Source organism: Pseudophryne corroboree, chromosome 6 (genome assembly GCF_028390025.1).
Source record: "Pseudophryne corroboree isolate aPseCor3 chromosome 6, aPseCor3.hap2, whole genome shotgun sequence".
Taxonomy (NCBI): Eukaryota; Metazoa; Chordata; class Amphibia; order Anura; family Myobatrachidae; genus Pseudophryne; species Pseudophryne corroboree.
Genome location: NC_086449.1, coordinates 81,423,137 through 81,450,396, shown reverse-complemented (window position 1 = coordinate 81,450,396; position 27,260 = coordinate 81,423,137). Strand labels below are relative to the sequence as shown.

Genomic DNA, 27,260 nt, shown 5'->3' with positions numbered 1-27,260 from the left:
TCTAGAGTGCCCAGCCTCCTTCGGAGCCCGCTATTCCCCATGGTCCTTTCGGAGTTCCCAGCATCCACTACGGACTACGAGAAATAGAATTACCGGTGAGTAAATTCTTATTTTCTCTCCATATTGAATCGTGATCGTATGAGGTCCAATAAATATTATTTCTCATATGTCCTAGAGCAGTGTTTCCCAACCTCGGTCCTCAAGGCACACTATCAGTCCTGGTTTTAGTGAAATCCAGGCTTGAACACAGGTGACTTAATTAGTACCTCAGTTATTTTGATTTAACCATCTGTGCTGAAGCCTGGATATCACTAAAACCTGCACTATTGGTGTGCCTTGAGGACCGCGGTTGGGAATGCCTGTCCTAGAGGATGCTGGGGTCACTTCAAGAACCATGGTGTATAGACGGGATCCGCAGGAGACATCGGCACTTTAAGACTTTCAAAGGGGTGTATACTGGCTCCTCCCTCTATGCCCCTCCTCCAGACTCCAGTTTAGAATCTGTGCCCAGTGAGACTGGATGCACTCTGAGAGCTCTACTGAGTTTCTCTGAAAATACTTTGTTAGGTTTTTTATTTTCAGGGAGAACTGCTGGCAACAGTCTCCCTACTTCGTGGGACTTAGGGGAGAGAAGTCAGACCTACTTCTGTGAGTTTAAAGGCTCTGCTTCTTTGGCTACAGGACACCATTAGCTCCTGTGGGTCTGATCGCTAGGTACGCCTAGATGCTCATTCCCAGAGCCCGCTGTCGCCCCCCTTGCAGAGCCAGAAGTCAGAAAACAGGTGAGTAGAAGAAGACAGAAGACTTCAGTGACGGCTTCAGAGGTACCGCACAGCGGGCGCGCTGCGCGCCACGTTCCCACATCCAGCGGCACTACAGGGTGCAGGGTGCCCTAGGCAGCATAATAACCTCTAAAAAAGTGACTAGCAAGAGGGAACAAGGTGCCAAACCTCTGTCCGAACCCCCGCACAGTGAATTTTGGTTCAATATAAGTTATTATAAAAGCGCTGCAAGTCTGGGACATTCTGTAACTGTGTCAGAACTGGGTTTAAGCGCTGGGTTGTGAGCTGGCAAACTCCCTCTGTGTCTCTCTGACAGGCTTTATTGTGGGTCTGTCCCTTATACGCCCAGTGTGTCTGTGTCTGCTGCGTGCACGTGTGTCGGCATGTCTGAGGCTGAAGGCTCTTCCCAGGAGGAGACGATGTTAGGGACACAAACTGCTGTGGGAGTGACATTGTCGGCACCACCGACACCTGATTGGGTGAATGTTTTGAGTGCTCTGAATGCTAATGTGGCTCTGATAAATAAGAGATTGGATAAATCTGATTCTCAGAACCAGGCTTGGAAGAAATCCGTAGAGGATGTGTTGTTACAAGTCCAGACCCCCTCGGGGTCACAAAAACGTTCATTTACCCAACTGGCAGACACGGATACCGACACGGACACTGACTCAAGTGTCGACTATAGTGATGCCAGATTAGATCCAAAACTGGTAAAGAGCATTCAGTACATGATTGTGGCTATAAAAGACGTATTACATATCACTGAGGACCCTGCTGTTCCCGATACTAGGGTCTGTATGTATAAAGGAAAGAAACCTGAGGTAACGTTTCCTCCCTCTCATGAACTGAACACGCTTTGTGAAAAGGTTTGGGAAAATCCTGACAAAAAGTTTCAGATTCCCAAAAGGATTCCAGTGGCGTATCCGTTTCCCTCTGGGGATAGGGAAAAATGGGAGTCACCCCCCATTGTGGACAAAGCTCTATCACGGCTGTCCAAAAAGGTGGCTCTTCCGTCCCCTAACACGGCAGCCCTAAAGAATCCTGCGGATCGTAGGCAGGAAAATACATTGAAATCCATTTATATCACCACAGGTACGCTACTCAGACCAGCCATTGCATCTGCGTGGGTGAGTAGTGCTATCGAAAGATGGGCAGATAACTTGCTGGATAGGGATAGCATTATTTTGACGCTAGGTTATATCAGGGACGCTGCAGTCTACCTAAAGGAAGCTGCGAGGGATATTGGCCTCTTGGGATCAAGGGCCAATGCCATGGCAGTCTCAGCTAGGAGAGCATTGTGGATTCATCAATGGAATGCTGATGCTGACTCTAAGAAAGCTATGGAGTCGCTATCGTATAAAGGTGGTGTATGACGTCCTTGCTGCGTTGGTGTCTACGGCTACCGCGGGTAAGTCATTATTTTTACCTTATGTGCCTGCACCACAAAAGAATGCACACCACTATCAGATGCAGTCCTTTTGGCCCAATAAATACAGAAAAGGCCGAGGATCTTTCTTCCTTTCTACTAGAGGAAAGGGAAAAGGTAAACGATCACCGGCCGTGGCCGGTACCCAGGAGCAGAAGTCCTCCCCGGCTTCTGCCAAATCCGCCGCATGACGCTGTGGCTCCTCTGCGGGAGGAGTCCGCACCGGTAAGGGCACGTCTACGGTTCTTCAGTCAGTTCTGGGCTCGTTCGGCCCTGGACCCATGGGTCGCAGGGGTACAAACTGGAGTTTCAAGACGTTCCTCCTCGCCGATTTTTCAAATCGGCCTTACCAGCTTCTCTTCCGGACAGGGAGGTGATATGTGCCGCAATACAAAAATTGTGTCTCAATCAAGTTATTGTCAGGGTTCCCCCGTCGCAACAGGGAGAAGGCTTTTATTCGAGCCTGTTCGTGGTCCCGAAGCCAGACGGCTCAGTCAGACCAATCCTGAACCTCAAATCCCTCAATTTCTACCTAAAAAAATTCAAATTCAAGATGGAGTCTCTCCAAGGCAGTGATCTCCAGACTGGAGGAGGGGGATTTTATGGTGTCGGTAGACATAAAGGATGCCTACTTACATGTTCCCATTTATCCTCTGCATCAGGCTTACCTGAGGTTTGCAGTTCAGGATTGTCATTGCCAATTTCAGACGTTGCCGTTTAGTCTGTCCACGGCTCCGAGGGTTTTCACCAAGGTAATGGCCGAAATTATGGTTCTCCTGCGCAAGCAAGGAGTCACAATTATCCCGTACTTGGATGATCTCCTGATAAAGGCGAGATCCAGGGAACAATTACTGCAGAACATTACGCTATCTCTGACAATTCTGCAGCAACATGGTTGGCTCCTAAACTTGCCAAAATCACAGTTGGTTCCGACGAGACGGCTATCGTGTTTGGGAATGATACTGGACACAGAATTACAGAGTTTTTCTTCCAGTGGAAAAGGCTCTGGAAATTCAGAACCTGGTCAAACAAATCCTGAAACCGCCAAGAGTATCGATCCATCAATGCACTCGGTTGCTGGGGAAGATGGTGGCGGCCTACAAGGCCATTCAGTCTGGCAGATTCCATGCCAGAGTGTTTCAGTGGGACCTGTTGGACAAGTGGTCCGGGTCCCATCTGCACATGCACCGAAGGATAACCCTGTCTTCCAAGACCAGAATCTCACTCCTGTGGTGGTTGCACAGCTCTCACCTCCTGGAGGGACGCAGGTTCGGGATCCAGGACTGGATCTTAGTGACCACGGATGCGAGTCTCCGAGGCTGGGGAGCAGTCACACGGGGGAAAAGCTTCCAGGGAAGATGGTCATGCCAGGAAATGTGTCTACACATAAAGGTTCTGGAGTTAAGGACCATTCACAACGGCCTTCTGCAAGCGGAACATCTTCTTTGAAATCAGTCCGTCTTGATTCAGTTGGACAACATAACAGCAGTAGCGTACATAAACCGCCAGGGCAGAACAAAGAGCAGAGCGGCTATGGCAGAGGCCACAAAGGTTCTCCATTGGGCGGAAAGGCATACAAGCGCTCTGTAAGCGATCTTCATTCCAGGAGTGGACAACTGGGAAGCAGAGTTCCTCAGCAGACACGATCTCCATCCAGGAGAGTGGGGTCTTCATCAAGAGGCCTTTGCAGAAGTGACAAGTCTTTGGGGAATTCCTCAAATAGACATGATGGTGTCTCGCCTAAACAATAAACTTCAGAGATATTGTTCCAGGTCGAGGGACCCTCAACCAATAGCAGTGGACGCACTGGTAACACAATTATTGTTTCAGTCGGTGTACGTGTTTCCTCCGCTTCCACTCATTCCAAAAGTGATAAAGATCATAACAAGAACAAAGGTACAAGTGATTCTCATTGTTCCAGACTGGCCAAGGAGGGCTTGGTATCCGGATCTTCAGGAATTACTCATAGGAGATCCCTGGCCTCTTCCTCTGAGGGAGGATCTGTTACAGCAGGGGCCGTGCGTGTTCCAAAACTTACTGCGACTTCGTTTGACGGCTTGGAGGTTGAACGCCGGATCCTAGCCCTAAAGGTTATTCCCATGGAAGTCATCCCCACTCTTATTCAGGCCAGGAAAGGAGTAACGTCTAAACATTACCACCATATTTGGAGAAAATACGTGTCTTGGTGTGAATCCAAGAAGGCTCCTATGGAAGAATTTCAGTTATGACGTTTTCTCAGTTTTCTCGATTTTCTACAAGCCGGTGTGGATGCAGGCCTAAAGTTGGGTTCCATTAAAGTACAAATTTCAGCCTTATCGGTTTTCTTCCAAAAACAATTGGCCTCCCTTCCAGAAGTTCAGACTTTTGTGAAAGGCGTGTTGCACATCCAACCTCCCTTTGTGCCACCTGTGGCACCGTGGGATCTTACCGTGGTGTTGCAATTCCTTCAATCTCATTGGTTTGAACCTTTACAAAAGGTGGAGTTGAAATTCCTCACTTGGAATGTGGTCATGCTGTTGGCCTTGGCATCTGCCAGGCTGGTGTCTGAATTGGCGGCCTTGTCTCACAAGAGCCCTTATTTGATCTTCCATGAAGATAGAGCAGAGTTGAGGACTCGTCAACAGTTTCTGCCGAAAGTGGTTTCGTCGTTCCACTTGAACCAACCTATTGTGGTGCCAGTGGCTACTGACGCCTTGCTGGAATCGAAGTTTCTCGACGTAGTCAGAACTTTGAAAATTTATGTGGCCAGAACGGCTCAATTTAGGAAAACGGAGGCTCTGTTTGTCCTGTATGCTAACAACAAGATTGGGGCTCCTGCTTCCAAGCAGACTATTGCGCGCTGAATCTGTCATACGATTCAGCAGGCTCATTCTACGGCTGGATTGTCGTTCCCGAAATCGGTGAAGGCCCATTCTACCAGAAAGGTGGGCTCGTCCTGGGCGGCTGCCCGGGGGGTCTTGGCATTACAACTTTGCCGAGCGGCTACTTGGTCGGGTTCAAACACCTTTGCGAAGTTCTACAAGTTTGATACCCTGGCTGATGAGGACCTTATGTTTTGGTCAATTGGTGCTGCAGAGTCATCTGCACTCTCCCGCCCGTTCTAGAGCTTTGGTATAACCCCATGGTTCTTGAAGTGACCCCAGCATCCTCTAGGACGTATGAGGAAATAGGATTTTAATACCTACCGGTAAATACTTTTCTCTTAGTCCGTAGAGGATGCTGGGCGCCCGTCCCAGTGCGTACTGTATCTGCAATTTTTTAGTTATGGTTACACACATGTTGTGTTACGTTTATAGTCGGCCTGTTGCTGATGTTGTTCATGCTGTTGACTTGCGTTGTGTTGAATGCCATGTTGTACGGCGTGCTTGAGGTGTGAGCTGGTATGTATCTCACCTTAGTTTAACAATAAATCCTTTTCCTCTAAATGTCCGTCTCCCTGGGCACAGTTCCTAGAACTGGAGTCTGGAGGAGGGGCATAGAGGGAGGAGCCAGTTCACACCCCTTTGAAAGTCTTAAAGTACCCATGTCTGCTGCGGATCCAGTCTATACCCCATGGTTCTTGAAGTGACCCTAGCATCCTCTACGGACTAAGAGAAAAGGATTTACCGGTAGGTATTAGTTAAATTGTCCTTGAGGCTGCCAACCACACTGGTTAGCATTCTGTCCAGGTATGACAGTAAGCATGCCTGTCTGTAGGACCTCCTGTCTATCCGGGCTGGGATAGGGGTGATTCTAGTGTGGGGATGTACGCTCCACAGTGGTAAATGTCCGATAGTGAGGTAATTATACATAATTTCATTTTAATCTACATTTGGCTATTTAATTGCTTGGCTTTCTAAATCCCCCTTATTGTGCCACATTACTATTGTTATCGCCCCACTTCCTTGTAACCACTTCTGATATAGGGCCTAATTCAGATCTGATCACTGCTGTGCGTTTTCGCACAGTGGGCAATCGTATCCGAACTGCGCATGTGTATGCACCCCAATGAGCAGGCGCTTCGGCCTGCTACAACGGGCATCGGCAGTCAGCGACGGTATGTTGTGAAGGATCCATTTGCACGAGCGTTCGCAAGGTGATTGATAGTTAGCGACCATTTGTGGGTGGAAACTGACTATTTTCAGGGAGTGTCTGGAAAAACACAGGCGGGCTCAAGCGTTTAGAGGGGGAGTGTCTGACGTCGGCTCCGGCCCTGGCCCCGATCAGCAGGATTCGATCGCAGCGGCTGAGTAAGTCCTGGGCTGCGCAGAGACTACACAAAATCAGTTTGTGCAGCTCTGCTACACGTAGGAACGCACACTTGCACAGCAATTTTACACTCCCCCTGTAGGCGGCAAAAAACGATGCCCAGCGATCAGATCTGAATTAGGCCCATAATCGCTTCATGCTGATACAACACATACATTGTGGTTATTGTGTCCAACAATTATCTACTGCCATATCACATTACCTCTTTTTTGACTTATAATGAAATGGGACTACCATCTGCCATCTGGCAGCCTTGTTGTGAGCTAAAACAATATTCATCCCATTCGTTCTCTAAGAACTAATGACATTAACAACGCATGAGGTAGATTCATTGATTGGCTGCAATCTCACAGATATTGCTTCAGTCTGCAAAATGGTTCTGTCCAAACCTAGGTAACACTTTCCCAAGGCTGAAAACCACCCGCAGCTTGCAAGCCAGAGTTGTATTATTATATATTATTATTACTCAATGTTTCTCAAAAGAGCAACATTTCTGAATAGTGCGTAAATCTCATTGCTGATTACAGAGATAACATGGCCGAGGATTAGGGGAAGCCCTTGGTGTCTAGTTCCCTGGTATGGTGTCACCCCCAGGTCCCTGATACAGTACCACTGTGATTAGTGTTGTTGATGAAAGAGGAAGTGGCTGTTCTGCTCCTAAATTGGAGAAATGCCTTTTGGTTTCTATGAGCGGAACAGCAGTGGTGGGAGTACCTTCACGGGCAGTCAGGGTCAGAGCTTTTTCAGTAAAGCCCTTTATGTAATTTACCTGTGTACAGTTTTTCTGAGACATTACTAAATAAGCGCTAAGCTTACATTTCTCTTACGTCCTAGGGGATGCTGGGGTTCACATTAGTACCATGGGGTATAGACGGGTCCACCAGGAGCCATTGACACTTTAAGAGTTTAATAGTGTGGGCTGGCTCCTCCCTCTATGCCCCTCCTACCAGACTCAGTTTAGAAAATGTGCCCGGAGGAGCCGGTCACAGCTTGGGGAGCTCTACTGAGCTTTTCTAGTTAAAGTTTGTTTAGAGTTTATTTTTTTACTGGAGGCTGTTGGCAACAGCCTGCCTGCAGCGTGGGACTAAGGGGGTAGCAGTGTCCGCCCTGTGGGGTCTGAGCCACTGACTCCGCTGACTGGACACTGAGCTCCAGAGGAGTCGGATCATTCTCCGCCACAGGGGACCGCTCGCCCCAGCAGCATGCCACCAACCTCTTACAGAGCTGAAGAGTGGTAAGTGAGACACCGACCCCCCTAGCAAGTGGGGGGTTGGTGTGAAGATGGTGGCAACGGGGAGGGGGCGCAGTATTAACTGCGCCCCTGTGAAGGTTCAGAGGCACATGGTGCGGTGCTGTGAGGGGTGCCCTGGGCCAGCGCTTACCGCCACACTGGTCAGCAAGTCTGTCGGGGTCCGCGGATCTCGGGGTACATTTCTCCTCAGGCCAGTATAATCTATGAAGAACGTGAAGACGGCGCCATTAAGGGGGCGGAGCTTCTCCTTAGAGCGGAGCCAGCAGCGATCCAGTGCCATTTTCCTGCCTGCACAGCGCTGGATGAAAGAACAGGTCCCTCCACAGCAGCTCCAACTGTCAGTACACGGTACCAGGGGGTTGTAGAAGGGAGGGGAGGCTGTAAAACGGCTGTGTCTTTTATTAAGGGACACAGTCTGCGCTGATAAAGGATCTCCCTTTACTGAAAGCGCTGTGGTGTGGGTTGGCTCCGATCTCTGTCTCTCTCTTGCCATTCTTGGGGGGGGGGACTCTGTCTGCCCCCACCTGTGTGTGTGTGTGTGTGTGTGTGTGTGTGTGTATAGTGTTTGGTAGTCTCCTTTAGCTATGTCCAGGGACACTGTGTCATATGCTGCAGAGGATTTATCCTCCCAGGATGATCCCATTCCATGTAATCAGGTTAGCGATGGTTTAGCACAGATACCAGCAAGGGAACCAGAGTGGTTTTCCTCTATCAAATCTTGGATTTCTCAGATTTCTGATAGGAGGGTTGCAAGTAATGAATCTGCAACCCAGGTATTACAGAGCTCTATGGCAGTATGGCCTGTTTCTGGTACCTCAGGACGCCCCGCTATGTACCCCCATAAACGTGCGCTTGTGCATGTCACACAAGATGACATGGATACCGATTCTGACACTACAGATGGTGATGGGGATGTGTTACGGGGGTCCGCATCTCTTGCAAAGGGGGTGCAATTGTTGATGGAGGCTATCAGGGATGTGTTAAATGTTAATGATACCACACCTGAGCAGGTTGAGGAGGCTTTTTTCACTGAAAATAAAAAGGTCTCGCTAACCTTCCCTGCGTCAAAGGAATTGAATGCTATTTTTGAAAAAGCATGGGTAAACCCTGAGAAAAAATTCCAGGTCCCTAAAACTGTCCAGGTGGCATTTACTTTCCCTGAGGAAAATAGGAAAAAATGGGAAAACCCGACGATTTTTTACGCCTCTGTGTCCAGACTCTCAAAGAAGGTGGTTTTGCCTGTTCCAGGATCTACCGCCTTAAAGGATCCGGCTGATAGGAAAATTGATAACACGCTTAAATCAATGTATACTGCATCAGGGGCCATATTACGTCCCACTATTGCTACTGCATGGATTGCAAAGGCAATAGTAAAGTGGTCGGCTACCTTAATTGAGGATTTGGATACTATGGATAGGGATGACGTTGCATTGTATTTACACAACATACATGATTCAGCAGGTTTTATGGTAGAATCCATAAAGACCTGGGTTCCATGGCTGCGGGAATTTCTTCCATGTCTGTTTCAGCTCGTCTGGGACTGTGGCTGCGCCAGTGGTCGGCTGACGCGGAATCCAGAAGGAGTGTGGAGTCCCTACCCTACACAGGTCAGGCTCTCTTTGGGAAAGCTCTAGACGCGTGGATATCCACCGCTACAGTGGGTAAGTCTCCGTTTCTTCCATCAGCAGCACCTGCTCTGAAGAAATCTTTCTCTTCAGCTGCAACGCAGTCCTTTCGGCCTAACAAGCCTAGAAAGGCCAGAACTTCCAATACCTTCTTTAGGGGAGGTCGGGTTAAGTCCAAAAAACCTGCCGCTGCAGGTTCCCAGGAACAAAAGCCTACTTCGGGTACGCCAAAGTCCTCCGCATGACTGTGGACAGCACGCCCCGGTGGTGGGGCCAGTGGGAGCGAGACTCAGACACTTCAGTCATGTCTGGGTATCGTCCGGCCTGGATCCCTGGGCGTTGGATATTGTGTCTCAGGCATACAGGCTGGAATTTCAAAGTCTCCATTCTTATCGCTTTTTCAAGTTCAGGCTTACCAACTCTATTGGAGGACAGCACTGTACTACAAGACGCTGTCCAAAAGCTGGTGGAGGCACAGGTCATTGTGCCAGTGCCACCTCACATGCTGACCAAAGGTTACTTTTCGAACCTTTTCGTGGTACCGAAGCCGGATGGTTCGGTCAGGCCCATTCTGAACCTAAAATCATTGAACCCCTTTCTAAAGGAGTTCAAGATGGAGTCTCTCAGGTTGGTGATATCAGGTCTGGAAGTGGGGGAATTCCTGGTATCACTGGATATCAAGTATGCATACCTCCACATTCCGATCTGGCTGCCGCATCAGGCTTATCTCCGCTTCGCATTGCTGGACTGTCATTTCCAGTTCCAGGCCCTGCCATTCGGCAGCACCGAAGGTGTTTACCAAGTTGATCGCAGAGATGATGGTTCTCCTCCGCAAGCAAGGGGTGAACATCATTCCATATCTGGACGATCTGTTGATAAAGGCATCGTCCAAGTAGAAGCTACTGCAGTCCATTGTTCTCACAACACGACTGCTTCAGAGTCACGGTTGGATTCTGAATCTTCCAAAGTCACATTGGGAACCAACTCAGAGGTTGTCATTTCTGGGAATGATCCTGGATATGGAAGTGCAGAGGGTGTTTCTTCCGCAGGACAAGGCGTTGGTGATACAGGCTATGGTCCGGGATGTCCTGAAGCCATTCCGGGTGTCAGTTCATCAATGCATTTGCCTATTGGGAAAGATGGTGGCCTCTTACGAGGCTCTCCAGTACGGGAGGTTCCACGCTCGGACCTTCTAACTGGATCTCCTGGACAAGTGGTCGGGATCTCACCTCCATATGCACCAGAGAATTTGTCTGTCGCCAAAGGCAAGGATTTCACTCCTCTGGTGCTCCAATTGCCTCACCTTTTGGAGGGCCGCAGTTTCGGGTTTCAGGACTGGGTCCTTCTAACCACGGATGCGAGCCTCCGTGGCTTAGGGGAGCGGTCACTCAAGGAGTAACCTTCCAAGGACGGTGGTCAAGCCTGGAAGCCGGCCTGCCCATTAACACCCTGGAACTACTTCTTCAGGCGACCCCTCTTCTGAGAAATCGGGCCATTCAAGTGCAGTCGGACAACGTAACAGTGGCTTACATAAACCGACAAGGCGGAACGAAGAGCAGAGCGGCAATGTCAGAGGTGACAATAATATTCCTCTGGACAGAAAAGCACGCGTTGGCGCTGTCAGCCATCTTCATTCCGGGAAAAGACAACTGGGAAGCAGACTTCCTCAGCAGACACAATCTCCATCCAGGAGAGTAGGGACTCCATCCGGAGGTGTTCAAGGAACTAACAGCTCTTTGGGGCTTACCCCAAATAGACATGATGGGCTCTTGTCTCAACAAGAAGCTTCGGCATTATTGTTCCAGGTCGAGGGACCCACAGGCGGTGGCAGTGGACGCCCTGGTGTCTCCATGGGTGTTCCAGTCGGTGTTCATGTTTCCACCACTCTCGTTCATCCCAAGAATCCTAATGCTCATAAGGAGAACAAGGGTTCAAGCAATCCTCATTGCCTCTGACTGGCCAAGAAGGGCTTGGTACGCGGACCTTCTGAATCTACTACAAGAAGAGCCGAGGCCTCTTCCTCTTCAGGAGGACCTGCTGCAGCAGGGGCCGTTAGCCTATCAAGACTTACCGCGGCTACGTTTGACGGCATGGAAGTTGAGCACCTGATTCTTGCTCGGAAGGGTATTCCGAAACAGGTTATTCCTACCCTCATACAGGCTAGGAAAGAGGTAACGTCTAAACATTACCATCGTGTTTGGAAGGAATTTATCTCTTGGTGTGAGTCCAAGAAGTTTCCTACGGTGGAGTTTCAACTGGGACATTTCCTCCTCTTCCTGCAAGCAGGAGTGGATATGGGTCTGCGGTTGGGATCTGTGAAGGTCCAGATCTCAGCCCTAGCCATTTTCTTTCAGAAACAATTAGCTGCTCTCCCTGAGGTTCAGACCTTTTTGAAGGGAGTTCTGCATATCCAACCTCCCTTTGTACTGCCTACGACACCTTGGTACCTTAACTTGGTGTTGCAGTTCCTCAAGTCGGATTGGTTTGAACCTCTACAGGTGGTTGAGGTCAAATTTCTTACATGGAAGGCGGTCACTTTGTTGGCCTTAGCTTCTGCTAGACGTGTTTCCGAGCTGGGGGCTTTATCCTGTAAAAGCCCTTACTTGATCTTCCACAAAGATAGAGCTGAGCTCCGGACTCGTTTAGCAGTTTCTTCCGAAGGTTGTGTCGGCATTTCATATCAACCAACCTATTGTGGTGCCAGTGGCTACTGACTCCTCAATTACTTCAAAGTCCTTGGATGTCGTAAGGGCTCTGAAGATATATGTGAAGAGGACTTCTCGTCACAGAAAATCGGACTCTCTGTTTGTCCTAATATGATCTCAAGAAAATTGTGTGTCCTGCTTCTAAGCAGACGATCTCTCGCTGGATCAGGTTCACTATCCAGCACACTTATTCTATGGCAGGACTGCCGTGTGCAAAATCTGTCAAGACCCACTCAACTTGTAAGGTGGGGTCTTCCTGGGCGGCTGCCCGGGGTGTCTCGGCGGTACAACTTTGCCGAGCTGTAACTTGGTCTGGGTCGAACACGTTTGCAAAGTTTTACAAGTTCGATACTTTGACTGAATTTCAGATCATCAGAGGCCAATCAGTTCTGCAGGAGCCTCAGCGTTCTCTGTCTCCTATTCTGGGAGCTTTGGTACATCCCCATGGTACTAATGTGGACCCCAGCATCGTAAGAGAAAATAGGATTTTGGTACCTACCGGTAAATCCTTTTCTTCGTTTTCCTGCAAATGTTATTTGCTTCAGTACAACTTCGTTTTAGTTGAGTACTGCATTGTTACTTGGTAAGTAATGTTTCAGCTGTTGCTGAGTAGTTCAAGCTAGTTGGCTTGACGTGCCTTGTATGTGTGAGCTGGTATAAATCTCGCCACTATCTGTGTGTATAATCCTTCTCTCGAAGTATGTCGTCTCCTCGGGCACAGTTTCTAGACTGAGTCTGGTAGGAGGGACATAGAGGGAGGAGCCAGCCCACACTCTCAAACTCTTAAAGTGCCAATGGCTCCTGGTGGACTCGTCTATACCCCATGGTACTAATGTGGACCCCAGCATCCTCTATGAACTACGAGAAAAGGATTTACCGGTAGGTACCAAAATCCTATTTTCCATTTGTGACTCATTAGTAGGCCTGTTATGTAAAGCACCTGTATTTTAGGTGAAGTGATTTTTCAACTAGCCCTTGGAATTGGCGATTACATTCCATTCTAAGGCCTGTGTTACTGGTTCTGGAGTATGCAGCATACATGACCTGCTGAATCACCTGAATTCCTCTCATTACCTTCAGTGGCATTAGGGAGAGTCTCCGGTAGTATGATAAAAGAATGACTAGAAGAACAAAAAAAGAGGGATATTCTAGTGTTAGTATTGTCCCAGCTGTTTACTATTAGGCAGTTTGCATATTGTGTTACATTGGCAGCAGGGTTTTGTTTGCATTGTCTTCAGCTATTAGTAATAATTATTTTGGCACATGCAGCTCCTTCTGTTTGCTGAGTAACAGGTTTCATCTGCTGGTACTGGCAATATAAGCTACAACGCTGCTCTTTGTTTGGAAGTGCTCTTTGCTATGAAGGTCAGTGCTTGTATAAAGACGGGGGCTCACTGAGAAGCGTCAAAAGGATGTGGTTAGCCAAAAGGTGACAGGGACCGAGAGCGCGCAAGCTGAGAGGTGGAACTACAGGTGGAAAATGCAGTCGGCCTCTTCTGTATTGTGAGTTGACGCACAGGGTGAAATACGTTCTGTCCTTCAGCCACAGTGGGGCTTGCTTTCCAGCCTTTTAGTATACAAGGCACATGAGAAATTTAAGACCTCATCTCTCCCTTATCCCTCTCCCTAACCAGAATTTTAAATGCACTGAGGTGGTGAGTATAGGACCTTTGTTTTCTATGTTGATGTCACTTTATTTTATCATACAGAGTGATTCTCTCTGTTTTATCCCTAGAGTGTGGTAAGGGTTCTCCGTAACCCCAGCAATCTCCTGCCTTTGCGGGTCTCCAGAATTTCTCCGTTTGTGCCTGGCCGCAGCTGCGGATGCTGAGGGGGATCAGCACCTGCTCTCTGACTTAGCCGACCAGTGCCCCGGCTGCGTGATGGATAAAACGGCACTGGGAAGTTCTGCAGATGCCTAGGGCATCATCGGCCGCTCTCTGTCACAGCCGACCAGAGTTACAGCCTCAGAATGGACGCATTGGCGCTGGGAAGTCCTCTCTGGTTTGGGATTTTTTTCCCTTAGGCGCTTGCTCAGTACTTTAGCCTTAGGGATTTAACTGCAGAGCAGCACACTTTGCTTTTAATCACTGAAGAATAAAATTTACAAGAGGGCACTACCTAGTCTGGGTCAGAGATGCACATTGAGGGATAACAGCGTTAAATAATATCCTTCTAACGTTTAGGTATTTTTTTATTTTTCCTGTGTTATAATCTACTCATCTGTTCTCCTCATGAGCTTCCTCCGAATTTACACCCTGGTACTGTTGGTCACCAGGGTGACTTCAGCCTCCTAATGACCTTTTCTGGTACCACCCCCTGATAATTATTTTCTTCCAGTGATCCACATATCTTCCCATCCCTGTCTTCATGTTGCCGTCCTGGTCACCTTGACCCTTTGTCACATCTTTACTCTGCCTTTTTCAAGCTAATTACAGTGAGCCCCTTCATCTGAATTTTTTTTTTTTTTTAATCCTCTTAGGTCTGACAAGCCTCTTTACTTTTTTTTTAGCTTTGTACTGTAGCTCTTGCCTCATTTTGTTCATTATTACCCTGAGGCTTTTTATCCTCCTACAGTTATATCTGAGCGCTGTGCATGGATGTTATTACTATAATGGCGGAAACTCCAGAGACCACATTAGGAGGGCTTTCTCTAATATAGTATAGGCCTATTAGAGGAACACAGTGCGGGACTAGCCATAAGCCCCATGGGATGGACATTACATTGGGCTTGTGTAATGCTCCTCTTGCTAAGGCGCGGACTGGTGTAATGTGTTGGCACAGTGTCATTTATTTCAGTAACGGGTGCAGGATAGTGTAAAGCTCTTTACTTGTGTGTTCATTAGGCTATGGGGGCACACAGGCCTTGTAATCAGTGTGTGTGTTGGGGCTCTGGATGGCATACAGTCATGCTGGGGGGTAGGTATGTACTGTTGTACTCACCTGTGGAGCAGCTGCTAGTTGGGTGGGTCACACACTGGTACATTGTGTGCTATGTTGGGTGCATACTGTTAATAAGATGCAGGTCATCTGGCACTGTATTACTTTTTAGTCAATCGTACACAGATCGTGGTAAGGTATAATGCCTACTGTCAAAGGGCATAATGCCATCCCTAATCATTTCTGCTTGGGTCGCTCATTTTTATTTCAACAGAAATGCATAGCACTGACTTTTGGATACATTTGCCCAGGCCTCATAAACTGTACCGGTGACTGTGACCAGTGTATAATTTGGCACATCCTTGTGATTCGGTGTGATCTTATAGAGAGAAATGAATGCCAGTGGACCAATGGGGCAGATGTATTAAGCCTGGAGCAGTGATAAGTGGAAGCCAATCAGCTCCTAACTGTAATTTCTCTTACGTCCTAGAGGATGCTGGGGACTCCGTAAGGACCATGGGGTATAGACGGGCTCCGCAGGAGACAGGGCACCTAAAAAGAACTTTGACTATGGGTGTGCACTGGCTCCTCCCTCTATGCCCCTCCTCCAGACCTCAGTTAGATCTTGTGCTCTCCAGAGTTTTCTGTGGAAAAATAATTTTGTTAGGTTTTTTATTTTCAGGGAGTCCTGTTGGCAACAGGCTCCCTGCATCGTGGGACCGAGGAGAGAGAAGCAGAGCTGGCTTGTCAAGTTGGGCTCTGCTTCTAAGGCTACTGGACACCATTAGCTCCAGAGGGAGTCGGAACACAGGTCTCACCTGGGGTTCGTCCCGGAGCCGCGCCGCCGTCCTCCTCACAGATGCCGAAGATAGAAGCCAGGTGAGTATTGAGGAAAAGACTTCAGGCGGCAGAAGACATCCGATCTTCATGAGGTAAGCGTGCAGCGGTAAGCTGTGCGCCATTGCTCCCAGTCACACACACACAAGCAGGCACTGAAGGGTGCAGGGCGCAGGGGGGGGGCGCCCTGGGCAGCAATAAACCTCAATTTGGCCATAAATCCGATGGATTAGGCTGTGCGACAGTAAATCCGCGGACCCCCGCCATTTTATTAGTATATGATGAAGGGACCGAAGCCCGCCGTCGGGTGGGCGGGGCTTGATCCTCAGCACTAACCAGCGCCATTTTCTCCACAGAGGCTGCATGAGAAAACGCTGGCTCCCTGTTCTCTTCCCTACTGAGCTTCACAGGCTGGAAAAAGGAGGAGAGGGGCACTTTGGCGACGCAGTGAGTGGAGATTACAATTATAAACATATAACAGCGCTATCTGGTCATATATTCCAGTGTTTTTAAGCACTGGGTGTGTGCTGGCATACTCTATCTCTCTGTCTCTCCTAAGGGCCTGGTTGGGGTTTTGTCCCCTTATAGGTAACTCCCTGTGTGTGGGGGGTGTTGGTACGTGTGTGTCGACATGTCTGAGGCGGAAGGCTTCTACAAGGAGGAGGTGGAGCAAATGAGTGGTGTGTCCCCGTCGGTTGTGCCAACTCCAGATTGGATGGACATGTGGCATACGTTGCATGCAAGTGCGGCATCTTGTACTGTGTGTATATACAACCGCCCCCACACTCAAGTTGTATGGACAGGTGTATATACTCTCCGGCGCCAGTACCTACCGGACTGAAGGAGATTGAATAATAGTGCGGACTGCTGCTCCTAATTATAGGGATAATTGCATTCCCTATATTGAACAAGAAACACAAACTGACTACAAGGGTGTAACTCCCTGTAGAAAATCAGGAGCGCTGTCCACACTATAAAGGAGACAATTAAAAATATTCACAATAACAAAATAATATTAAAATATATATTATAATTTATTAACATACAATGCTGCAGCATAAATGACATATATCAAATACATAATATGTATGTTATGGGCCCTGGTATAAGTACTCCACATACACTATTAATTGATAAGGCTGGTTTAGGGGGACATCAGGCAGACAATCCTCAGATTGGACCGACTCCCAGGGCCCGTCGGGGTCTCAAAAGCGTCCCTTAACACAAGACACTACTACCGACACGGATTCTGATTCCAGTGTCGACTATGACGAAGTAAAATTGCACCCTAGGGTGACTAAAACTATTCAGTGTATGATTGTGGCAATAAGGGATGTGTTGCATATTGTGGATGAACCCTCTGTCCCCGACACAAGAGTACACATGTTTAAGGAAAAGAAACAGATTATTAATTTTCCCACATCTCATGAATTAAGTGAGTTCTTTGGAAAAGCTTGGGAGACTCCGGATAAGAGACCGCAGATCCCCAAAAGAATTTTTATGGCATACCCTTTCCTAAGCAGGACATGGAGATTTGGGAATTACCCCCCACTGTGGACAAGGCCCTGACGCGCTTGATCGCAGGCAAAAAACTACCTTAAAGGGTATTTATTCTCATACGGGTGCTGTGCTAAGACCGACGATTGCGTCGGCATGGGTGTGTAGCGCAATTGCAGCTTGGACAGATGAGCTGACAGATCAATTTGATACTATGGATAAGGATACTATATTCCTAACTCTAGCCCATATAAAAGACGCAGTCTTATTTATGAGGGATGCTCAAAGGGACATTGGATTGCTAGCTTCTAGGGCCAATGCCATGTCTATCTCAGCGAGAAGATCCTTATGGACTCGCCAATGGACGGGTGATGCGGATTCCAAAAAACATATGGAAGTACTACCCTATAAGGGTGATGTATTGTTTGGGGATGGGCTGACGGATCTGGTTTCCACAGCTACAGCAGGTAAATCAAATTTTTTACCATATATTCCCCAACAGCAAAAGAAAGCAACATCCTATCAGATGCAGTCCTTTCGGTCGCACAAGTCCAAAAGAGGTCGGGGATCCTCTTTCCTCACCAGAGGTAAGGGCAGAGGCAAGAGAGCACCTGCTTCGGCAGGTGCCCAGGAACAAAAGTCCTCCCCGGCTGCTCCAAAACCCACAGCATGACGCTGGGGCTCCCCTGAGGGAGTCCGCACCGGTGGGGGCACGTCTTCGACTTTCGAGTCAGGCCTTGGTCAGATCGGACCTGAATCCCTGGGTGTTGGAAATAGTTTCACAGGGTTACAAACTGGAATTCGAGGAGGTGCCCCCGCGCCGATTTTTCCAGTCGGCCCTACCAGCTTCCACCTCGGAAAAGGATGTAGTGTTAGCTGCAATTCAAACGCTGTGTATACAGCAAGTGATAATCAAGGTTCCCCTGCACCAGCAGGGAAGAGGTTACTACTCAACCCTATTTGTGGTCCCGAAACCGGACTGTACGGTCAGACCGATTTTGAATCTGAAATCCCTAAACCTGTACATAAAAAGATTCAAATTCAAAATGGAATCACTCAGAGCGATAATAGCCAACATGGAGGAGGGGGAGTTTATGGTGTCTCAGGACATAAAGGATGCGTACCTTCATGTCCCCATATATGCCCCCCATCAGGAATACCTGAGATTCGCTGTACAGGATTGTCATTACCAATTTCAGACGTTGCCGTTTGGACTTTACACGGCCCCGAGGATTTTCACCAAGATAATGGCGGAAATGATGGTGGTCCTGCGCAAGCATGGAGTCACAATTATCCCATACTTGGACGATCTCCTGATAAAAGCGAGATCAAGAGATAAATTGCTGAGCAGTGTGGCGCTCTCTCTGAGAGTGCTCCAGAAACACGGTTGGTTTCTAAATCTACCGAGGTCACAGTTGATTCCGACAACTCGTCTACCGTTCCTAGGTATGATACTGGATACGGAACAAATGAAGGTCTTCCTCCCAATAGAGAAAGCCCAAGACATCCAGAACATGGTCAGAGACCTGCTAAAACCGAAAAGGGTGTCAGTTCACCAATGCACTCGAGTTCTGGGGAAAATGGTGGCGGCCTACGAGGCCATTCCCTTCGGAAGGTTCCATGCAAGGACTTTTCAATGGGACCTTCTGGACAAGTGGTCCGGGTCCCATCTGCATTTACATCGGAAAATAACTCTGTCCCCAGGAACCAGAGTGTCCCTCCTGTGGTGGTTGCAGAGTGCTCACCTGCTGGAGGGTCGCCGGTTCGGGATTCAGGACTGGATCCTGGTTACCACGGACGCGAGCCTCCGAGGATGGGGAGCGGTCACACAGGGAAAGACTTTTCAGGGTCTTTGGTCAGACCAGGAGTCCTGTCTACACATCAATGTGTTGGAACTCAGGGCCATTTACAACGGCCTTCGACAAGCGGAGAGTTTTCTTCGAAACCTTCCGGTTCTGATTCAATCAGACAATGTCACAGCAGTGGCTCATGTGAACCGCCAAGGCGGGACAAGAAGCAGAGTCGCAATGGCGGAAGCCACAAGGATCCTTCGCTGGGCGGAAAATCATGTAAGCGCTCTGTCGGCTGTCTTCATTCCGGGAGTGAACAACTGGGAAGCAGACTTCCTCAGCAGACACGATCTCCATCCAGGAGAGTGGGGACTTCATCAAGAAGTCTTTGCAGACGTAACACGTCTTTGGGGAACTCCTCAAATAGACATGATGGCGTCACGCCTCAACAAAAAACTTCGGAGGTATTGCGCCAGGTCTCGGGACCCTCAGGCAGTAGCAGTAGACGCACTGGTAACACCGTGGGTGTTCGACTCGGTCTACGTGTTCCCTCCTCATCCTCTCATCACGAAAGTGTTGAGGATCATAAGACGAAGAAGAGTACAGACGATACTCGTTGTCCCAGACTGGCCTCGAAGGGCTTGGTACTCGGATCTACAAGAGATGCTCACAGGAGACCCCTGGCCTCTTCCCTTGAGGGAAGACCTGTTGCAGCAGGGGCCCTGTGTATTTCAAGACTTACCGCGGTTACGTTTGACGGCATGGCGGTTGAACGCCGAATCCTAGCAAAAAAGGGGATTCCGGAAGAGGTCATCCCTACTTTAATAAAGGCTAGGAAGGAGGTGACGATAAAACATTATCACCGTATCTGGCGAAAGTATGTGTCTTGGTGTGAGACCAAGAATGCACCTACGGAAGATTTTCATTTGGGTGGTCTTCTCCACTTCCTACAGACAGGAGTGGATATGGGCCTGAAATTAGGCTCGGTTAAGGTACAGATTTCGGCCCTCTCGATTTTTCTTTCAGAAGGAATTGGCTTCTCTTCCAGAAGTCCAGACATTTGTAAAGGGAGTGCTGCACATCCAGCCCCCTTTTGTGCCTCCAGTGGCACCATGGGACCTGAACGTGGTGTTGCAGTTCCTAAAATCACACTGGTTTGAACCGCTTAACAAGGTTGAGTTGAAATTTCTTACCTGGAAGGTGGTAATGTTGTTGGCCTTAGCATCAGCAAGGCGAGTGTCAGAATTGGCGGCTCTATCACACAAGAGCCCCTACTTGATTTTTCATGTGGATCGAGATGAATTGAGGACACGTCCGCAATTTTTGCCTAAAGTGGTTTCGTCGTTCCATATGAATCAACCTATTGTGGTGCCTGTGGCTACTGGTGACCTGGAGGATTCCAGATCCCTGGACGTAGTCAGGCCCTTAAAAATTTATGTAGCCAGGACGGCTAAAATTAGGAAAACAGAGGCTCTGTTTGTCCTGTATGCGGCCAATAAGATTGGCGCTCCTGCTTCAAAGCAGACTATTGCTCGCTGGATCTGTAATACGATTCAGCAGGCTCACTCTACGGCTGGATTGCCGGTACCAAATTCGGTTAAGGCCCATTCCACTAGGAAGGTGGGCTCTTCTTGGGCGGCTGCCCGAGGCGTCTCGGCTTTACAACTTTGCCGAGCGGCGACGTGGTCAGGGTCAAACACTTTTGCTAAATTCTACAAGTTTGATACCCTGGCTGATGAGGACCCAGCGTTTGCTCAGTCGGTGCTGCAGAGTCATACGCACTCTCCCGCCCGATTGGATGCTTTGGTATAAACCCCATGGTCCTTACGGAGTCCCCAGCATCCTCCAGGACGTAAGAGAAAATAAGATTTTAAACCCTGCCTTGTATTGCCCATCTCCTCTGGGCACAGTTCTCTAACTGAGGTCTGGAGGAGGGGCATAGAGGGAGGAGCCAGTGCACACCCATAGTCAAAGTTCTTTTTGGGTGCCCTGTCTCCTGCGGAGCCTGTCTATACCCCATGGTCCTTACGGAGTCCCCAGCATCCTCTACGGACTAGGAGAAATAGATTTACCGGTAGGTTTAAAATCTTATTTTTTCAAACCCGTAATGATTGGTGCGTTACCACCTTCCGCTTTTCCCTGCTTTATCACTTCTCCAGGCTCAATACATCTGCCCTAATCATAGGGGGTCATTCCGAGTTGTTCGCTCTGTTAATTTTTTTGCATCGCAGCGATTTTCCGCTTAGTGCGCATGCGCAATGTCCGCAGTGCGACTGCGCAAAGTAAATTTGCTATGCAGTTAGGTTTTTTACTCACTATTTTTTCTTCGTTCTGGTGATCGTAATGTGATTGACAGGAAGTGGGTGTTTCTGGGCGGAAACTGGCCGTTTTATGGGTGTGTGCGAAAAAACGCTACCGTTTCTGGGAAAAACGCGGGAGTGGCTGGAGAAACGGAGGAGTGTCTGGGCGAACGCTGGGTGTGTTTATGACGTCAAACCAGGAACGACAAGCACTGAACTGATCGCAGATGCCGAGTAAGTCTCGAGCTACTCAGAAACTGCACAGAGATGTCTTTTCGCTATATTGTAAATCTTTCGTTCGCAATTTTAAGAAGCTAAGATTCACTCCCAGTAGGCAGCGGCTTAGCGTGTGTAAAGCTGCTAAAAGCAGCTTGCGAGCGAACAACTCGGAATGAGGGCCATTGTCTGTACTGCTTGTACACGGACATGAATGATTGGTGTAAAAGCAGTAACTCTGTAGATACCCTCTCTGCTGAGCCACAGTATCTCTCTTGCCGAAACCGGACTGAGGGGGTCATGCGGGGGGACGCCCAGCACAGGGCTAGTCTGCCCCGCATGTCAGTGCCGCCCCCCCCCCCCTGCAGAAGTACAAAGGCATCGCACAGCGGCGATGCCTTTGCACTTCAAGAGTAGCTCCCGGCCAGAGCAGCTTTAATGTGCTGGCCGGGAGCTACTCATTGCTCCCCGGCCTGCAATGGCTGCGTGTGACGTCACGCAGCTGCTGCAGGCCACTCCCCGCACGTACGGCCACACCTGCGTTAGCCGGACCGCTCCCACGAAACGGTGGCCTAACGCCGCCGTTTTGCCCCCTCCCGCCCATCGACCGCCTCTGCCTGTCAATTAGGCATAGGCGATCGTAGCACAGCGACGGGCAGCCATGCTGCGGCGCCGGCGCATGCGCAGTTCTGACCCGATCACTATGCTGCGAAAAACTGCAGCGTGCGATCGGGACAGAATGATTCCCTATAGCTCTACACTGAAAAACGTCTACAGTCAGTAGGTCTACCACTAATGGTAGACATGCATTAGGTCAAAAGGTCGACATGACATTGGTTGACACACACAGTAGACACAAGTTTTGTTTAATTATGTTTTACTTTTGTTTTTCCAACTTTTTCATACTTTACCGTCCACGTGGACTGCGATTGGGAATAGTAACCTGTGCCGAGTGCAGCAGTGGCGGAGCGAGGCACCTTGCCTGAAGCTTGGCGAGCGTAGCAGGGAACTAATGGGGCTTGTTTGTGGCAGAAAAGTGACAAAACACCCCAACCCCTCAAAAAATGTGTAGACCATTTCCATGTCGACCTTTTGACCTTTTCGCCCTTTTGCTCCTGGTGACCTAATGCATGTCAACCATTAGTGGTAGACCTATTGACTGTAGACCTTTTTAGTGTAGATCTAATGACCCACACCCCTCTCTTGCTGTGTAACAGGATACAGAGTATCTCTCAATCTGCCAGCTGCTAACCATTTCTTGTTACTTTCTCAAGAACAGACGGACACGTTTCTGCTTAATCATGATACATAGGAAAGGACAGTAAACATTTTATCTGTGTATAAATGGAGTACAGAATCTTTTTTATTTATTTATTTATTTAATTATTTATCTATCTATCTATCACATTTCCAGGTGCTGTTTTAATATAGTTTGGTTCCTTGGGTCTCATATTGGTTGGAAGTAAATGGATCATGCGTATACTTACTCAAAAGAGTTGTGCACAGAACAGACCGTCTATCTCTCCCATATGCCCAGCTGATTGCATTTTCTGTGTACGTGCCTGGTTTACTGTTGGTTGTCGTCAGTGAAGACGCGTACTGACACTATACTCAGTGAAAAATAATAGGTGTCTACGCGGTGAGATTTCTCCTTTCGATTTTGACTATATAGTCACAATCGCAAGGAAAGTTAGTGGAAATCGCAAAGTGTCAGACAGCTTGCGATACTGATTCGATCCTGATGCATGGTCCCGCGGGGTCAGTATCGCAAGGCTAGATGGACTGTGCAGCCAAGTCAATCTTGACTATCTAGTGTAGTATCTAGTACAACGTATTATCAAAATTAGCACTTAGTCAAAATCGTACAGTGGGCCTAATTCAGACCTGATCTCTGCTGTGCATAGCAGCCGATCAGGTCTGAACTGCGCATGCTAGATAGCCGACGGCCGTCTCAGCCCTGCGATCGCCTCTGCCTGATTGACAGGCAGAGGCAGTCGCTGGGTGGGCCGGCGGTGTTTGGCCGCCGTTTAGGGAGCGCAGTCCGGGCAATGCAGGCGTGCCCAGACCGTTGGGGCTGCGGTGGCTGCGTTGTGTCAGACGCAGCCACTGTGACCCTCATAGCGAGGAGTAGCTCCTGCCAGCGCGCAGGAGCTGCGCTGGTAGGGAGCTACTCCTAAAGTACAAAAGCATCCCCGCTGTGCAATGCTTTTGTACTTGTGCGGCGTAGTCGGGCCTGACATGCGGGGCGGACTAGCTCTGTGCTGAGCGTCCCTCCCCCCCGCATGTCTGTGTGACTGATCGTAGATGTGCTAAATTTAGCACATCTACGATCAGGTCTGAATTAGGCCCATAGTCAAAATCTGGGCTCTGGGGGAGTTCAAGGGAAATCACATACTCAAAATGGGGCATAGCAAGGATCTCACCGTCTGTATGCACCTTAAGCCAGACTTTGCATAGCCTACAGCTGCGTCAGCGCACCCAAACTGAGCCCATACACTCAACTCTACATCAGTCTCATTATTTTTTTTTTATAATTTAGTGGTGCATGGCATACTTGCCTACATTAGATTTCTCCTCTCCGGGAGAAGCGACGCTGCAGGAGTCTTCGGGGGGCGGGGGCAGACTGTGACATCAAGCCCCGCCCCCACATCGGAAAACGCAGCGATTCACGGGTCCGTGGGAAGGGAGCGGGGCTAAAATGATGCAATTTGTGTCATTTTAACCCCTTCCTCACCCGACGGACGCACATATACGGGAGATTAACTCTCCATCCTGCCCGCATCACTAGGGTGTGAGCAGGATGTGGGAGACCTGCCTACTCTTCTGGGGTTTTGAGGGGCTACCCAAAAAAACGGGAGCCTCCCGCAGCTTCCGGGAGAGTAGACAAGTATGGTGCCTGGTTATTTTTTCCACAAAATGAATACATTTTGGCTCCTGGCCACCGCTGCCCCCAGCCCCAGACACATGCACGCCTCTCCAGCAGCGGGGGAGAGCTTTGAATGGCTCACGGACCGGCACCTAATTGAAGAGAGACACCGCCGCCGGAGAGTGACCAGAAGCGTGGTGGGGTGGGGTGGGGGGGGGGGGCACTGTGGGGACATGTCTATCTGGCACTGGGGGGCATAACAGGCACTGTGGGGACATGTGTATCTGGCACTGGTGGTATATCTGGCACTGGGGGCATAGCAGGTACTGTGGGGACATGTGTATCTGGCACTGAGGGCATATCTGGCACTGGGGGCATATCTAACTGTGGGAACTTGTGTATCTGGCGTTGGGGGCATAGCAGGCACTGTGGGGATATGTGTATCTGGCACTGGTGGTGTATCTGTCACTCGGGCATAGCAGGTACTGTGGGGACATGTGTATCTGGTACTGGGGGCATATCTAGAACTGTGGGAACATGTGTATCTGGCACTGGGGGCATAGCAGGCACTGTGGGGATATGTGTATCTGGCATTTGGGGCATAGCAGGCACTGTGGGGATATGTGTATCTGGCACTGGTGGTGTAGCTGTCACTGGGGGCATAGCAGGTACTGTGGGGACATGTGTATCTGGCACTGGGGGCATATCTAGAACTGTGGGAACATGTGTATCTGGCACTGGGGGCATAGCAGGCACTGTGGGGATATGTGTATCTGGCATTGGGGGCATAGCAGGCACTGTTGGGGCATAGGCACTGAGGGGACATGTGTATCTGGCACTGTGGGGACGTGTATCTGGCACTGTGGGGACGTGTATCTGGCACTGTGGGGACGTGTATCTGGCACTGTGGGGACGTGTATCGCACTGTGGGGACATGTGTATCTGGCACTGTGGGGACGTGTATCTGGCACTGTGGGGACATGTGTATCTGGCACTGGGGGCATCTATGTATCTGGCACTGTAGAGGCACCCATTTTTGGGCGTTTTTATATGTTTGTGGCGCTGTACTGGGGCATTATATGTATGTGGCACTGTACAACATGACGAAAAACGGGGTTATGATATGAGGTCATACTTCTACAAACGTCATACCGAAAGGTGTGCGCACAAAAATGGGGTGTGACTTTGTGACAACTAGGCCACGCTCCCATATTTACGTGCGCATGATAGTGGCTCTTGATCTTGACGATAGATCTTTTCTGGACTTTCCCGTTTCCTTTCACAATCCACAAATATACTGGTAGGTTAATTAGCTCTCAACAAAGTAGACCTAGTGTTTACAATATGTGTGTGCGTGTGTGCACATGGTAGGGAACATAGATTGTAAGCTCCCGCTCTTTCGGGCACTAATGCGAGTAAACTAACATTCTCTATACAGCGATACAGAATATGTATGTGCAGTAGAAAGAACGTCTAATAAATCTGCTATTTATTATAACCATGTTTTGTTTTATAAAGATACCTGTTGTGAACACACAGGCAAATTATGCAATGCTTATAAACAGGGAGTTTATTTGTGAGAGGTTACACACACCGACTCTGTTATGTAATGCTCCTCAATGTGGGGTAGATTCTGTGTAGAGGTTTATATAAATGTGTTCATTTGTCAGATATGTAATAACTGCTTGTTCTCTGCTCCTGCCCCCTAGTGATGGCTTTGTGTCAGTGCGCAGTAAAACACAGTGAATCTGATATGGAGGGCTGTACTTTCACTGGAGCTGGACTCAGAGTCTATTTGTATTGGAGCAATGGAAAAGAGCATTATGTCAGCTTCACCCAGAAAGTCACCACAGCTGAGGAGATCTGTATTCAACTGGCAGAGAGACTTGGTAAGATATGAAACAGGCCTGGCCTTGGGAACAATATATGGGAAAGCAGAAGGGAGCCATGTGACTTGGGATCTCCCCCCCTCCCCCTTCCCCCATCACAGGGTGACAGACTGGAGGGAGTTATTTGACATGGAGTCTCTCCTCCCATCACAGGGTGACAGAATGGAGGGAGTTATATGACATGGAGTCTCTCCTCCCATCACAGGGTGACAGACTGGAGGGAGCTATGTGATATGGAGTCTGTCCCTCCCATCACTGTGTGACGGACAGGAGGGAGAACAGGATTATATCCTTCAGTACTGATGAACTTTGTAGTGAGGCAAAAATGTAATTCACAAAAAAGACTGTGTATGCTATGTAATGTTACATCTGCTTTATTTCTGTATTTCAGGTATTACTCCTATTTGTTATACTTTATTTGCCCTGTATGATGTACAAGCAAAATACTGGTATCCGCCTAATCATGAGTTTAAAATCACAAATGATATGAAACTGCTTCTCCACTTTCGAATGAGGTAAGTAGTGCAATTACTAAATTTCTCTCTTTAAATAACTTATTATTCCTCCTATTATAAACTCTCCCTGTAACTCCTATTATCCCATATAACCTCTCCTATTACTCCATACAACCTCTCCCTATATCTCCTCCTGTTACTCCATATAACCGCTCTCTGTATCTCCTCCTATTACTCCATATACCCCCTCCCTATATCTCCTCCTATTACTCCATATACCCCCTCCCTATATCTCCTCCTATTACTCCATATACCCCCTCCCTATATCTCCTCCTATTACTCCATATACCCCTCCCTATATCTCCTCCTTTTACGCCATATATCCTCTCCCTATATCTCCTCCTATTTATATCCTCTCCCTATATCTCCTCCTATTACTCCATATATCCTCTCCCTGTATCTCCTCCTATTACTCCATATACCCCCTCCCTA

The 27,260-nt window shown here is 48.7% G+C and overlaps 1 protein-coding gene across 3 annotated transcripts in view; it reads left to right on the top strand.

The window, feature by feature from the left end:
- TYK2 (tyrosine kinase 2) overlaps positions 1 to 27,260 on the top strand; it is a 132,088-nt gene that overhangs the window by 29,863 nt on the left and 74,965 nt on the right. For 2 of the 3 annotated variants that reach the window (XM_063931366.1, XM_063931365.1), the window contains exons 2-3: positions 26,134 to 26,313; positions 26,705 to 26,828. In XM_063931366.1, coding sequence (XP_063787436.1) covers positions 26,136 to 26,313; positions 26,705 to 26,828 — 302 coding nt within the window. In that variant the 5' untranslated portion in view covers positions 26,134 to 26,135. Of the gene's footprint in view, positions 1 to 13,520; positions 13,542 to 26,133; positions 26,314 to 26,704; positions 26,829 to 27,260 lie in introns of those variants that run through there. The other variant, XM_063931367.1, reaches the window with a different exon arrangement.